This window comes from Panthera uncia, chromosome B4 (assembly GCF_023721935.1).
Source record: "Panthera uncia isolate 11264 chromosome B4, Puncia_PCG_1.0, whole genome shotgun sequence".
Lineage (NCBI taxonomy): Eukaryota > Metazoa > Chordata > Mammalia > Carnivora > Felidae > Panthera > Panthera uncia.
In genome coordinates this window covers 10,034,445-10,047,741 of record NC_064809.1, presented here as the reverse complement: position 1 = coordinate 10,047,741, position 13,297 = coordinate 10,034,445, and the positions used below count along the sequence as shown (strand labels likewise).

At 43.7% G+C, this 13,297-nt stretch overlaps 1 protein-coding gene across 14 annotated transcripts in view; it reads right to left on the bottom strand.

Moving 5' to 3' along the window:
• Nucleotides 1–13,297, bottom strand: part of CELF2 (CUGBP Elav-like family member 2) — a 530,134-nt gene that overhangs the window by 110,711 nt on the left and 406,126 nt on the right. For 12 of the 14 annotated variants that reach the window (XM_049626816.1, XM_049626817.1, XM_049626809.1 and 9 more), the window contains one exon: nucleotides 5,874–5,956. The exons of 1 other annotated variant lie outside the window; for it this stretch is intronic. In XM_049626816.1, the coding sequence (XP_049482773.1) occupies nucleotides 5,874–5,956 (83 nt within the window). Of the gene's footprint in view, nucleotides 1–5,873; nucleotides 5,957–8,684; nucleotides 12,029–13,297 lie in introns of those variants that run through there. One more of the 14 variants, XM_049626818.1, reaches the window with a different exon arrangement.

Sequence of the window (13,297 nt, the reverse complement as noted above, 5' to 3'; positions counted from 1 at the left end):
AACAAACAGACAAACATGAGAATTACACAGTTCACGAAGCCCAATATAAGAAAGGTGACTGCAAAGTAGTTAAGAATATGTTGGCAGGCCAAAAAAAAAAAGGGGGGGCGGATTTTAAGCTATATCTTCCTGGTTTTATTTGGCTGAATTAATACTCACATATGGATGTGTGTGAATATATGCCCATCTTAAGTATATAGAGACATACATACGGGTCTGTGTAGAGGATACAAATTCTATCTCACACACACACACACACACACACACACACACACACACACACACATAGGAGTGCACAACACAGCAAATCTACATTCACCCTCTATTTTGGAGTACTTGGAAGACGTGTGGGCAAAGGTGCCATTTTTGGGAACAAAAGTGGACTCCTTGGGAAACACTTTATGAAAGTAGCTCATCTGGGCATGAAATATCCAAGAGCTAGTTATGAAACCTTAACCAAGTACAGGCATGGTGGCTGGCTTTGTTTTTGGGTGATTCAGTTATAAACAGCACGGTTGCTACTGTATTCCCTGGTACCCAGAACGGTTCCTGGCAAACAATAAAAATTCAGTAAATACTGGGGCACCTGGGTGGCTCAGTCGGTTAAGTGTCCGACTTCAGCTCAGGTCATGATCTTGCGGTTCATGAATCTGAGCCCCGCATCAGGCTCTGTGCTGACAGCTTGGAGCCTGGAGCCTGCTTAGGATTCTGTGTCTCCCTCTCTCTCTGCCCCTCCTCACTCATGCTCTGTCTTTCTCTCTCTCAAAAATAAATAAAAACATTTAAAATTAAAAAAATTTCAGTAGATATTTGATGAATGAGTGTATGAATGCTCTGTTCTACCTGATAACATGCTTTTGAAGACTTAACTCTGCTTATGTAGACATTTTGGCGGTGTCTTCCTGTTCTAAATAAATGGCATCTGAGACAAAACTTTATCTAGCCTGGTCTAGTTAGGCTTGGATTCAAATGAGATGGTTTGGTGGGGGGCGCGATTTCCATGATATGATGAGATGGGGTTGGAGGGATTTTACGACAGAAATAATGACGATGATGGTAATGATAAAATAATCATCATGGCTCTGAGCACAAAGGCATTAAATACATATTAATAATTAGAAGAGGTGGTTCAAAGAAAATGAGTACCTCAAAAATGCATTACAATGGGCAAATTGAATTTGGTCCCAGTGAGAGCCAAGCTGTTCTGCTGGAAGAATATTAAACCCCAGCATTCTGCTCTTAAAGGACACAGGGGGACAATTCTATGGAGAATTGTGTGGAAGGCCGCCTGGCAGGAAGGAGAGTGCCTGCCCGCGTAGGTAAATGATCCCTTCCAGGGAAGCCAAGAAGGGGCTCATTCACTTCATGTGGGTGAACACACCCGTCCCAAGAGGCAGTTTTATTCACAGCTCCTTCCTACTGGATCAGCCTCATTTGTTTTTATACCTCCAATCTACGTGGAGCCCTCGCTCACACTCCAAGTGTTCTTATAAAACACCTTTCGGTAAGCCACCGCTGAAATGGAATGCTCTCAACAAATGTTCTCTTAGGGCAGTAACACCTTAATATAGACTGCATTTAATAAAACTGGTAGTGATTCTAAAAAGAAAGGAAGGAGGAAGGCATAGGCAGAGAAAATGTCTGGAAGAAATTTGCAATTAATATTTTACAAGACATTTAGATTCTGATTCCTCCTTGCTGTTAAAATTTAAGAGCTTTTCCAAAACTGTATTCCTCTCTGTTATTACATCCTTAATTAAATTAATTTATACAGTGAATGCCCTAATGATACTGCTGTAGGTTTTCAATCAGAAAGCCTTACTGCGAGAGACAATATGTTTTAAGACCTTGAGAAAAGAACAACGTAAGGCCCAGTGCTGTCACTGGCATGGGGATGTTTGGTCCTGGACATGTGATTATTGAAAAGATCGTGGTAGTTTTTCTGTGTTTCGATTAAGGTCTTTGCTTTATTTTTTAATTAAGCTAAAGTAGGTCAGTGAACACAAAATGAATCTCTCAAGTTGCCTCTACAAGGATTTTTCTCTCTGGGCAATACAATGGCAGACGATGACATTTCTATTGACTAATTCTACCAGTTAGGTTGTGCCGTCCTAAACAAAAGAAGCTATGTGTTAGCCCGACGTGCCAAACTTGTCAAGGCAGAGGCAACCAAAATCTGTCCCGGAACACCAATGGCTCAGCTGTAGAAAAAGTCAGGCTAACAGTTCTGCAGGAAACACAAAGGTTCCCCAAGAAGCTCTGCCTGTGCAGACACACGGAAGGTTTTCTTTTCAGGTGATGGAAGTCTTACTCACTAGGCATCTCAAGGGCTGGCAGACAGGCATGCAGGCATGAAATGCCACAGCTTAGTGCCCGCAGCTTACTGCATACAGTAGGCACTCAATAATTATTAGTGTTTTGTTAATCTAATGAGATGTCAGGAATAAATAAGGCAGTGTGCCTGAGATGTGATCTTCTGCCTAAGCGTCAAGCCTCCATTTCTAGAGGAGAGCTGGTCACGCCAGGGAAATGCCATCCAGAGGCTCAGTCTTTGCTCCTCCCTGTGCTGAGCTGTTGAATTTGCTCCCTATTCCCAATACTGTATTTCTAGGTTTATGACGAGCATTTCTTCCTTAGTCACATGGCGTGAAAAATGTGTCCTCAGTGACTCTGCACTGTTGAGTAAGACCCTGGTCCTTTAACTCATCACCCGTCCTCTATGGAAAAGGTCTCTATGACCTGTACACGGCACGAAGGAAGGGTGCCTTCCAATAGAAATCTAAGAGCAAACACATTCAACTCAATAACAGATGGTCCCATCAGCACTTTGTCCTCTGCCATACTGAGTTCTTTGTTTCTCTCAAGACCCAAAGATGGTCCCTAAATATCAATCAAGTTTGGTTGCATGATAAAAGTTCCCTATGATACATAACATCAACTGCAGAAGAAAATGAAACAGGAGGGGTGGGGGGGCGCGGAAGCCTCAGTGCTATTTGATCTTGTTTTCAATTGAAAGTTTTGGATACTTTAGAAAAAAAAAAAAAAGGCATCAAGTGCCTTTTTAATGGACTTTATCCGCAGGAAAAATGATTACAACCAGAAAAGCTTTAGAGTGTCAGCTGGTGATGCATTTTTCTTTATCCCTTTTATTTTTATTCAGAGAGAAATTGAAGGCATATGGCAAAGTGCATCATTAATTTCTTATTAATTTCATAATATGAAGGCAACCAGTTAAAATAGTAGTGCTACAACTTTAAATTACCGAACTCACTTGGTATTTAATGAGAGATTTAGCACAGCAGGGTTTCTGTTAAATTAAGTTGTGCCTTCACATCACAGTGGGAAAACAGGTGTATATTGGTTTAGAATTATGGAAATGTTGACTAATTCCAAGGCTTGTAATCAAACAGCAAGGCACCCTGTAATATTTTTTCCCCTAAAATAAGCATTAATCTTTCATGTCTGGTCCCCCTGCCTCCTGTCCACCAAAAGCTCACAGCTGAAAGGAAACTACTTTCAGGTTTTGCCTATAGCTGTTCAGGGTGATGTTTATCAGATAAAGGTATACATAAATGCAAGATGTGAAACCCTGTTCCCAGTTACCTAATTTGAAGCGTCAAATGTAGCTACAGTGTGTGCACTGTGAAGGCTATCAGCCTACAAATCAGACCTGTCTTCTCAAAATTTCCACTTGACCCGCCCGAAGTCATTGGGCAAATGAAACTGAACTGGATTAAAGAAAACCAAAACAATCCCCAAACCATCTTTTCCAACTCCAGAGTTCTTGCCCTTAATAACATGTCTCCAGCATCACCATTCGCGACTTTTGCATGTAGAATTTTTAAGAAGAGAAAAACAGATAGATGCACCAAATTTTTTATTTTAATACGGACGATGCTACTTGTTTGCTAAGAAAGGGTCAGGATAAGATGTCCCCAACAGAGGCAGACTTAGTCCCTCGTATGTTTTTCAACATGGCTCACTCATCATGTTGACTCTGGGTTTCTTGAGAGTGTCTTCACCCGTAAGGATGGCATACAGGTAGCCGTGCAAGTTTCAGTGGAGCACATGAATTCAAATTACCCAAGCTTTGCATTAGTTTAAAACAGAATGCGATTTGGCATCAATATACCCTAAATGCTAAATAAATTCATCATCTCAAGTATTTTTTTTAAACATACCTAGAACGGATTTTGTGTACAGATTACTGTAAAGTATTTCTTTTCAAAAGTGGGAATACAAAGTAGCCTTTGGGTTTGATCAGGAGACTGAGAAATTTAAACAAGAATATCCTACAGTTGGCCGAACCAGTCAATATTTGCCTTGGTTGCTTCATTTGAAAATGTGACCAAACACTGTATGTAACCTCCTAGAATTTCCACTGGAGAAAATATTTCCATTTATAAGCAAAATAAATACTTAAATAATAAAGTTATTTCAAATAATACTTAGGGGTGCCTGGGTGGCTCAGTCGGTTGAGTGTCTGACTTCAAGCTCAGGTCATGATCTCGCCGTTCACGGGCTTGACAGCTCAGAGCCTGGAGCCTGCTTTGGATTCTGTCTCCCTCATGCTATTTACCTCTCTCTCAAAAATAAACATTTAAAAAGAGTTTTTTTTTTTTTTTAAATAATACTTAAAAGTCATGGAGCAAAGCACTGAGATGTACTAAAAGCTGCCTTACTAAATAAAACCACTTAAAGGGTTTGAGGAAGAAGTCGTGAAACGGGGACAGAGAATTCTGGTATCACATGCTTGCTGTTTTGAATCTTCCACTATTTGATTTGCTCTAAGGAAAAGGGAGAAGCCACAGTGGTGTGACTGAAGACCAGGGTTCATAATTTAGTACTTTCGGGTGACTAATGTTTTGAAAACTTTTTCTTGAGTATCTTGCCGTGACAAATCCCATGAAATTTTCAATGGATCTAAGGTAGCTAAGCAAATGCGTGTGTGTGAGCTTGTGTGTTCGTGTGTGTCTACAGAGACAACAAAACGACAGCTAGAATTATGCCCTGGAAACATCGGGGACACTGGGTTATCTTTCTTCTCTTTTGATCAAAACAGAGTTCAATAAAATCATTGTTCTGCTCACCACACCTTTTTCATTATAACCAACGCACATTGTCATGACATCGAATGAACTCATCACTGATATTTGGGTCAGTGGGGAAAACACCAAACAGCCCAGGAACTTTATACCAGCATGCAATAAATAACACTGCCATGAAACCCCAGAAATAATGTATTCTGATGAAGCAGTTAAACACAACATCAGTTCGTTTCTTGTCAATTGTACTAATCGTCCAATATTACCAGGAAGGAAATGGCAAAAAATTGTGAAGCTTTGTATTTTCCGTTCTCTATCAACACGAAGTCACAAATTAGGCATTAAAACATTGACTTTGTTGTTAACCGCCACTGATTGTTGAGAAACCATGAGGAGGTTTAATATTATGGCCATACAGGGTACATTTTGCCCTTTCAAAGGAAAATCTAAGACTAAATTTCAAAAGGGGTTCCTGGTGAGTAAAAGCTTTTCCTTTTCCATCTGCTTCTGTCGTGTGTATTGGGTTTTTTTTTTTTTTTTCCCCTTTTCAAATCTCAGCCCACCCAATACTCTTTGGCAGCCGCTGCTGCGCAGTGGGGTCACTCTGATTTTCTAACCAGGGGACATACTATTTGAGAACTCTTTCCATCAGCATTAATGCCAATGCTCCTTTATGGGTCAGCCAGCTGCTTTGGCTACTGCAGGGGAACAGAAGGGTTAGCACACACTCCTCAAAAGACCAAAGTCATTTTTGCCACTAGAACCTTCAGTTGAAAGGACCATTTTCAAGCAATAAAGTAATTTTGGTACAAAAGTAAACCGACTCACCCCAGGTAAAGTTTTAATATTGTGCAGTGCATTCTGGGCCTCAAGTGCAGCTTTTCTTGTATAAAATGTTACGAAACAACAACCTACAGAGAGAAATGAAAAGGTTTTAGAAATTTCTGTGAGTGCTTTGCTTAGATATAATGGAGACTACGGCGAACAAATAATCTACTTAAAAGGATGCACAATTTAAAAATAATCAAGTGCATGAGAACAGTAATAACATCTAAAGCATTTACCAATGCCTTTCACCCAAACCACATTTATGAGCTTTACCCACGTTGGAGATCAATTCATAACTCTATGCACCAACTACCTGGAACACAGCTCTTCAGGAATGAGGGCAGAAGTGGTGGGTGACGTGTTAATGGGGCGTGTGTAGCGAGTACAGATGGAGAAGTGTTTAATCACAGTGACAAAGGCAGAAACTTACAGCAACTATAATTTCCTGAAGGGATATTCTAGAACGTCACACTTTTGAAACACTCTCTTAAACCCAATAGTTTAGACCACTGGCTTATAAGGTTCTTAAAAGCTAAAAGAGTGCTTTATTCCTTATCTACACCATGGTATCATAATGCAAAGGTCCATATGAGAGATACTTAGTTTTTGTCGGCCAAAATGAAAGACTATTTTAACCAGTTTGGAAATTTAGTTACAGGACGGGTGGTCATGTCTCCAAACATCTGTTTGGACACACTGTCCCATGTATTATTAGACACGGCTATAGCACATCAACGGGCAACCTTCTGATTCCTTATTTCCAAGAGCTGATGGGAGTCCAGGCTGAATGCCCCCCACCCCCCACCCGCCCCGGAGAGGCCGGCAAAACCTCTCTTCCTAACCAACGTCGTCTACCAAAGAAAATGGTGTGGAAGCCTTAGACCATCACTTCTGTCTTCTGAAGGATGGCTGACCTCCAACCTGTAGCTAAAGATACTGGTTAAGGTAGCTGCTTAAATTGAATAATGAAACCAGTTAAGGATCTGTTCATTAGCATACAGTTTCTTAGCACAATTAGGCTCAGGAAAAGGGAGTGGACAAAATCTTTAAAAATTTAACGTGGATGGGGCGCCTGGGTGGCGCAGTCGGTTAAGCGTCCGACTTCAGCCAGGTCACGATCTCGCGGTCCGTGAGTTCGAGCCCCGCGTCGGGCTCTGGGCTGATGGCTCGGAGCCTGGAGCCTGTTTCCGATTCTGTGTCTCCCTCTCTCTCTGCCCCTCCCCCGTCCATGCTCTGTCTCTCTCTGTCCCAAAAATAGGAGAATCAAAAAAAAAAAAAAAAAATTTAACGTGGATGGAACTGGAAGGTGTTATGCTGAGTGAAATAAGTCAGAGAAAGACAGATACCATATGTTTTCATTCACAGGTGGAGGGGGGAGGGAAGAGGAAAAAAAAAGTTACAGAGAGGGAGGGAGGCAAACCGTAAGAGACTCTTGGATATGGAGAATGGACTGAGGGTGGATGGGGGGTGGGGGAGAGAGGAAAGCGGGTGATGGGCATCGAGGAAGGCACTTGTTGGGATGAGCACTGGGTGCTGTATGGAAACCAGTTTGTCAATAAATTATGTTAAAAAAAAAATCGAAAGAAAAAAGATGCTGCCTCTGAGCTGTCTTTGTAAGCTGGACGGAGGAAAAAAAAGTGGGGAGACACACTCATGAAGACTGTAAATATTTCAGCCTGACTGTACTGAAGGGTCCTCAAGCATGGAGCCACAGAGTTGGGGCGGGCTTTGAGAGGTCCTCGTACACCAAGCAGAGCAAGGAGCATGAAAGAAATGCGTAACTGAGGCATCGACCTCGGTTCTGTTTTGGGGAGTGAAGGGGGTATGGCAAAGAGCTGGAAAACATGGCACAGCTGAGAACAGGGGGTTGGCATCATAAGCCAGCAGAAGTGCAGAATCATAAATTGGCATTCTGGTTTTTCAAAATAAAACCTCATTCAAAATGGACAGAAGACACGAATAGACATTTTCGAAAGAAGACATCCAGATGGCTCACAGACACAGGAAAAGATGCTGAACATCACTCCTCATCAGGGAAATACAAATCAAAACCACAATGAGATACCACCTCACACCTGTCAGAAGGGGTAAAATTAACACCACAAGAAACAACAGGTGTCAGCAAGGATGCAGAGAAAGGGGCACTCTGTTGCACTGTTGGTGGAAATGCAGACTGGTGCAGCCAATCTGGAAAACAGTAAGGAGGTTCCTCAAAAAGTTAAAAACAGAACTACCCTATGATCTGGCAACTGCACTACTAGGTACTTACCCCAAAGAGACAAAAATACAGATTTGAAGGGGCACATGCACCCTGATGTTTACAACAGCACTGTCAACGATAGTCAAGCTATAGCAAGAGCCTAGATGGTAAATCGACTGATGAATGGATAAAGAAGATGTGGCACACAACGGAAAATTACTCAGCCGTCAAAAAGAATGAGATCTTGCCATTTGCAATGACGTGGACGGAGCTAGAGTGTATTAGGCTAAGCAAAATAAATCAGAGAAAGACAAACATCATATGATTTCACTCATGTGGAATTTAAGGAGCAAAACGGATGTATGGGAGGGGGATAAAAGAGAGAGAGGAGGAAACAAACCATAAGAGACTCTTAACTACAGACTCTTTAAAAGCACAAACTGAGGGTTGATGGGGGGGAGGTGGGTGGGGGATGGGCATCAAGGAGGGCACCTGTTGTGAGAGCACTGCATGTTGTATGTAAGGGATGAATCTCTGAATTCCACTCCTGAAACCAATATTGCACTGTATGTTAGCTAGAATTTAAATACAAATTTGAAAAGAAAACTCACTCAAAAGCGTAGGGGAAAATAAAGTGCAGTTCCATTCCTTCAGCCTTCCTAAATACATCTATGATGCTTCCTCCTCGTTCGGAAAAGAAATTTGGAAACTTGTTGTAGATTTGATTTTGTTTCAGTCTACTGAGATTAAATATACAAAACCTCACCTTCTAGAGAAAGCAGAAAACAATCATAGCTTCCTGGCACTCATACCACATGCATCCAAGGATTAGGAACTCCTAAAATGTAGGCATTCATTGGCACAATGGAAGAAAGTGAACATTATGCAGTTTCTTGAAAGAATCACAGACAGGGGCGCCTGGGTGGCTCAGTCGGTTAAGTGTCCGACTTTGGCTCAGGTCATGATCTCACAGCTTGTGAGTTCGAGCCCTGCGTCGGGCTCTGTGCTGACAGCTCAGAGCCTGGAGCCTCTTCAGATACTGTGTCTTTCTCTCTCTCTCTCTCTCTCTCTCTCTCTCTCTCTCTCTCTGCCCCTCCCCAGCTCACACTCTGTCTCTCTCTCAAAAATAAACATTAAAAAAATTAAAATCACAGATGGACAGACTGACCATTTTTATTTTTAGCGTGCTTTTCACTTCAGCTATTCTGACTTCTTTGCCCAGAGTTATGTGACCTGATGGTAGATTTTTTTTTTTTTTTTTTTTTTAACAAAACTCTTTCAAATTAATGAGTGGCTTTGGCTTCAGTGGCATAAAGTGAACCCAAGATGAGCTATAGGATGTGCTTAGGATCTAGGAGTAAATTTTTTTTTGTAATTTTTTTTCAATGTTTATTTTTCAGGGCAGGGGGGAAGGGGCAGAGAGAGAGAGACACAGAATCCGAAGCAGGCTCCAGGCTCTGAGCTGTCAGCACAGAGCCTGACATGGGGTTCAAACTCATGAATGGTGAGATCATGAACTGAGTGGAAGTCAGATGCTTAACCGACTGAGCCATCCAGGCGCCCTGGATCCAGGAGTAACTTTAAACAGGGAAGTCAAATCCCAGCTTCCAGCAACCCACTATAAACACCCTAAGGAGAAAAAAAAAAATACCAACTGTGCTTCACTGGGCTTGCTAGAGTAAGAAAAGCACAGAGATACATAACCTCTGCTTTCTGAAAGCTCCTAAGAGAACCTCGGTAACGCCTCCCCCTCTCCCTCTCTCCCTCTCCCCGTCTCACGGGCTTACAACGTTGGCTGCCGGAGAAGGGGCAATGGGGGAGGCCCCTGACTTCAGCCTTGGTCACCAGAGCTTCAAAACTGAGGCAGAGTCTGATGCTCTCAAGCAGACAGGTTTTGGGAGTGGGACACTTAGGAAAAAGACTGAGGGGTGGAGTGGAAGGTGTGAGGCTGTAAGGCTCGCCAGGAAAGAAGGCAATTCACAAGCCGAGGAACACAGGCCAGCATGGCCAGGCTCAGAGCTGAGAACGGAGTTCATTCTGGCCCACGGGGACCGTGGAAGGGCAGGGGCCCCGAACACAGACAGCTGAAGACAGTAAGATGAAAGCAGCGAGAAGCACGATGATCCAAGTGAGTGAACCCCATGTGTGGGGACAACGGGAAGAGCTCAGACCAATGCGTGATGCTCTTGGGAATAAAGAAGGCTCTCCTGCCTTTAACCCTGCAACAGAATCCCTACGCCTTCTCACTGCCTGACATCCACCAGGAAGGTGCAGTTCATTTCCTACTTAAGTATTAAAATGCTGCCCTTGGGGATGGAAACATCTAATCGCTCCCAGCTATTTACATGTTAGTATGAATCTGGTTAAAGCGCTTTTCTTTTGAACGACGTTCTTAGTGAGCACAAGGTGTTTGTGGGTGTGGGTGTCACTGTGTGTGTAGAAAGGGCAAGTCTGAAGCTGATGTCAGAGTGATGCGGCATGGGGAGACAGAGGGGAAAGGAATGGGGAAAGGAGCCTCATGTCCAAAAGGGGAGATGGGAAGATACCCCAGATCTCAAACACTTTCCAGTCTCACCCAGGGCCCACTCTGCCTGTACAACTGCTACGGTGAAATCAGGGTCACCTCAACAGACCCCCTTCAAATTGTGCATAGCTCTCACCTCCCTGACCCTATATCCGTTTAGACAAGAGTTTTTAGAGATTACGCCAAGATAAGCTATGCTTCTCGTTGTAACGCACAGAAGAATATCCTGGCTAACATGGTGATCTGCTTCCCGACCCCAACCCAACAGCGCAGGCCCCTCAGACTCCACTAACAGACTTGGCACCTTGGGAAAAGGTGTCCCATCTCCAGATGGGCATAGCCCCTTGCCATGGCCCAAGGCTTGGTGAGCGGGGTCCGGGCTGAATTTCTGCCTCTACCTGTGGTCTCAGCTGGGCACCCGCATGCAATGAACAATTTGCACAATCGTGGGGGTTCCGGGGGGAAGACATTAGGATTGGGAATATCACCCCAAGATTCTACTTTTGGTTTCACACATTTGGGTTCCTGAGTGACTTAGACAGAAACATCTTACTTCCTCTGTACCTTAGTTAGTTTCATTACCTCTCAATCAGTGAATAAAAACCAGGTCTGTCTCAACTCCTTCTCAAAACAACATGGCTATATAGCCGAAGTGTTCCATTCACAACACATTTTTTTTTAAGTCCAAATTATTCTTTGCTTGCACTTCATTCAGCATGCATACTAATTCACTGAATAAAAACAGTGTTTGATTAAAGTTATCTTAAAATTTACGGTATGTGGAACTACAAATTTAAGTAGCCACCTTAGATACAGCAATGTGTGGTTATTCCCCTCAAGAGACACTAGTCTGTATTAATCCAGAGTAGAAACGTGCTTGAAAGACTCTCATTTCTGGGAGTACCCTCCTGGCTAACAACCATAGTCTTTTTTCCTCCATCCACCACTTGACATGCCCACTTGAAATCTTAGATGCATTGACCCGCAGAGATTATTTCAACCAAGGAAGGGAGAGACAGATTATTTGCCCCGATGTGGTCATTATCAAGGCAAAAGGGCCGGGGACTACTAAAGATCCCAGGAAATCCATGAAGGTTCAACAGAGTTGGAATTTTCTTTCTTGCCTACCCTAACTGGATGTACAGCTGTTAAGGGAACCACCTGTCTCTTAGATTTCCCTATGCCAGCTGTAACTCAGGTCTGAAATTTACTGGATTCATTTTCAGGTCAGCTGCAGCACCAGATGGCTTAGCAATCCGATTCGGGGGATGGACCTCCCCCCTTTAGCCCGTTTCTTTTTCAAACACCCTTGTAAGGTGGGCAGTTAAACACCGACAACGGCCACAGATGCCCTTCAATGGTCAGCGGCTGTGGCAGGCACCAGGGCGGACGACCCCTCAGGGGTCAGCATCACTCTGGAATGCCCCTCTCTGGTACCAAAGACGGTTCTGTTCCGTTTCAGAGATGGGAAGTGACCTGGCAGGTGCCTCTGGGGGATTAGCAGAGACTAACGCAGTTTGATGAGCCGGGTGCTTTGGCCACGTCTCCGCCCTCCGGTTTCTACTCAACGCCGTTGAGTTGTGCTGTTTCCCACGTTTCTTCCTTGTCCATTTCACACAGTCTCACACGCACGTGGACTGTACAACTCTCGCCACCTTTATCCACCCATTCAGGGGGTCTCTGCCCATAGCAGAAATTTTGAAAAGATAAACATGATGTTCTTCCCACAGATTAATTTATGGTTGTCCCATGGTAACAGGGTTTTTTTTTTTTCTTTTTGACAATTCATTGTATCAGTTAAGAGCTCTGGATTTAAGAGCCCCCCACCCCCCAAATAATAACTCACTTTCCATGGCTCTATTTATCAACACCTCCCCATTGCTCCTCACCACGGCTTTTTAAATTCACGGCTGCCAATAGGTTCGGTGGTAAAACTTGGGAAGAGGTTCCAGAGCCAAATACCAGCGTGTCAGGCCCACACAGAGCCTAACACGTCCACCAGTGAGGACTCCTCTACTGATCGTGAAGAGATGCTGAGGAGTCTGTGCACATCTTGGGGAAGCGTAATGCAGTAAAGCTCACTGGCCACTCACATCTCCCGAGGAATTCACTCTGCTGCTTCACTTTGGAACATCCAGGAAAGCTCCCAGGAAGGCAACATAAGATTAGCTTTGATGGGCGAGAAGGTCTAGAAAGATCTTGGGGTGCCGAGTGCCGTCTATGAAGGGTGACCAGCGCAAACCTCATGGTGAGCCTCTGTGGGTGGTCAGTGAGCCCCAAGTGGACACTGGGCCCCGAAGGAGTCAGGGGAACTAGGGGCCTTTGGCCACCCCAATTCCCACAAGTTGACAAGGCTAGCAATCTGATGGCATGTGTTCGACGTGTGAAGCAATGTGCAATCAGCATTATAATTGTGCAATATGATTAGGCATCTTGTCTCGGAAGGTGCGGGAGGCAATTCCCACAGAGGCTAAGTGCATATACTCCAGACAGAGTAGTTGCTGTCTATAACTCTTCACAAATAGTTTCTGCTGTCACCCAGAGTTCCCTCAGGTATATTGCCAGCTTAATTGCAGAATAATTTGAGACACTGTGAGGAGGTTTTTGTTGTTTCCAAAGATAAAGCCCCAAGCAAGACAGGCCAATGGTATCTACACACACACACACACACACACACACACACACACACACACACACACA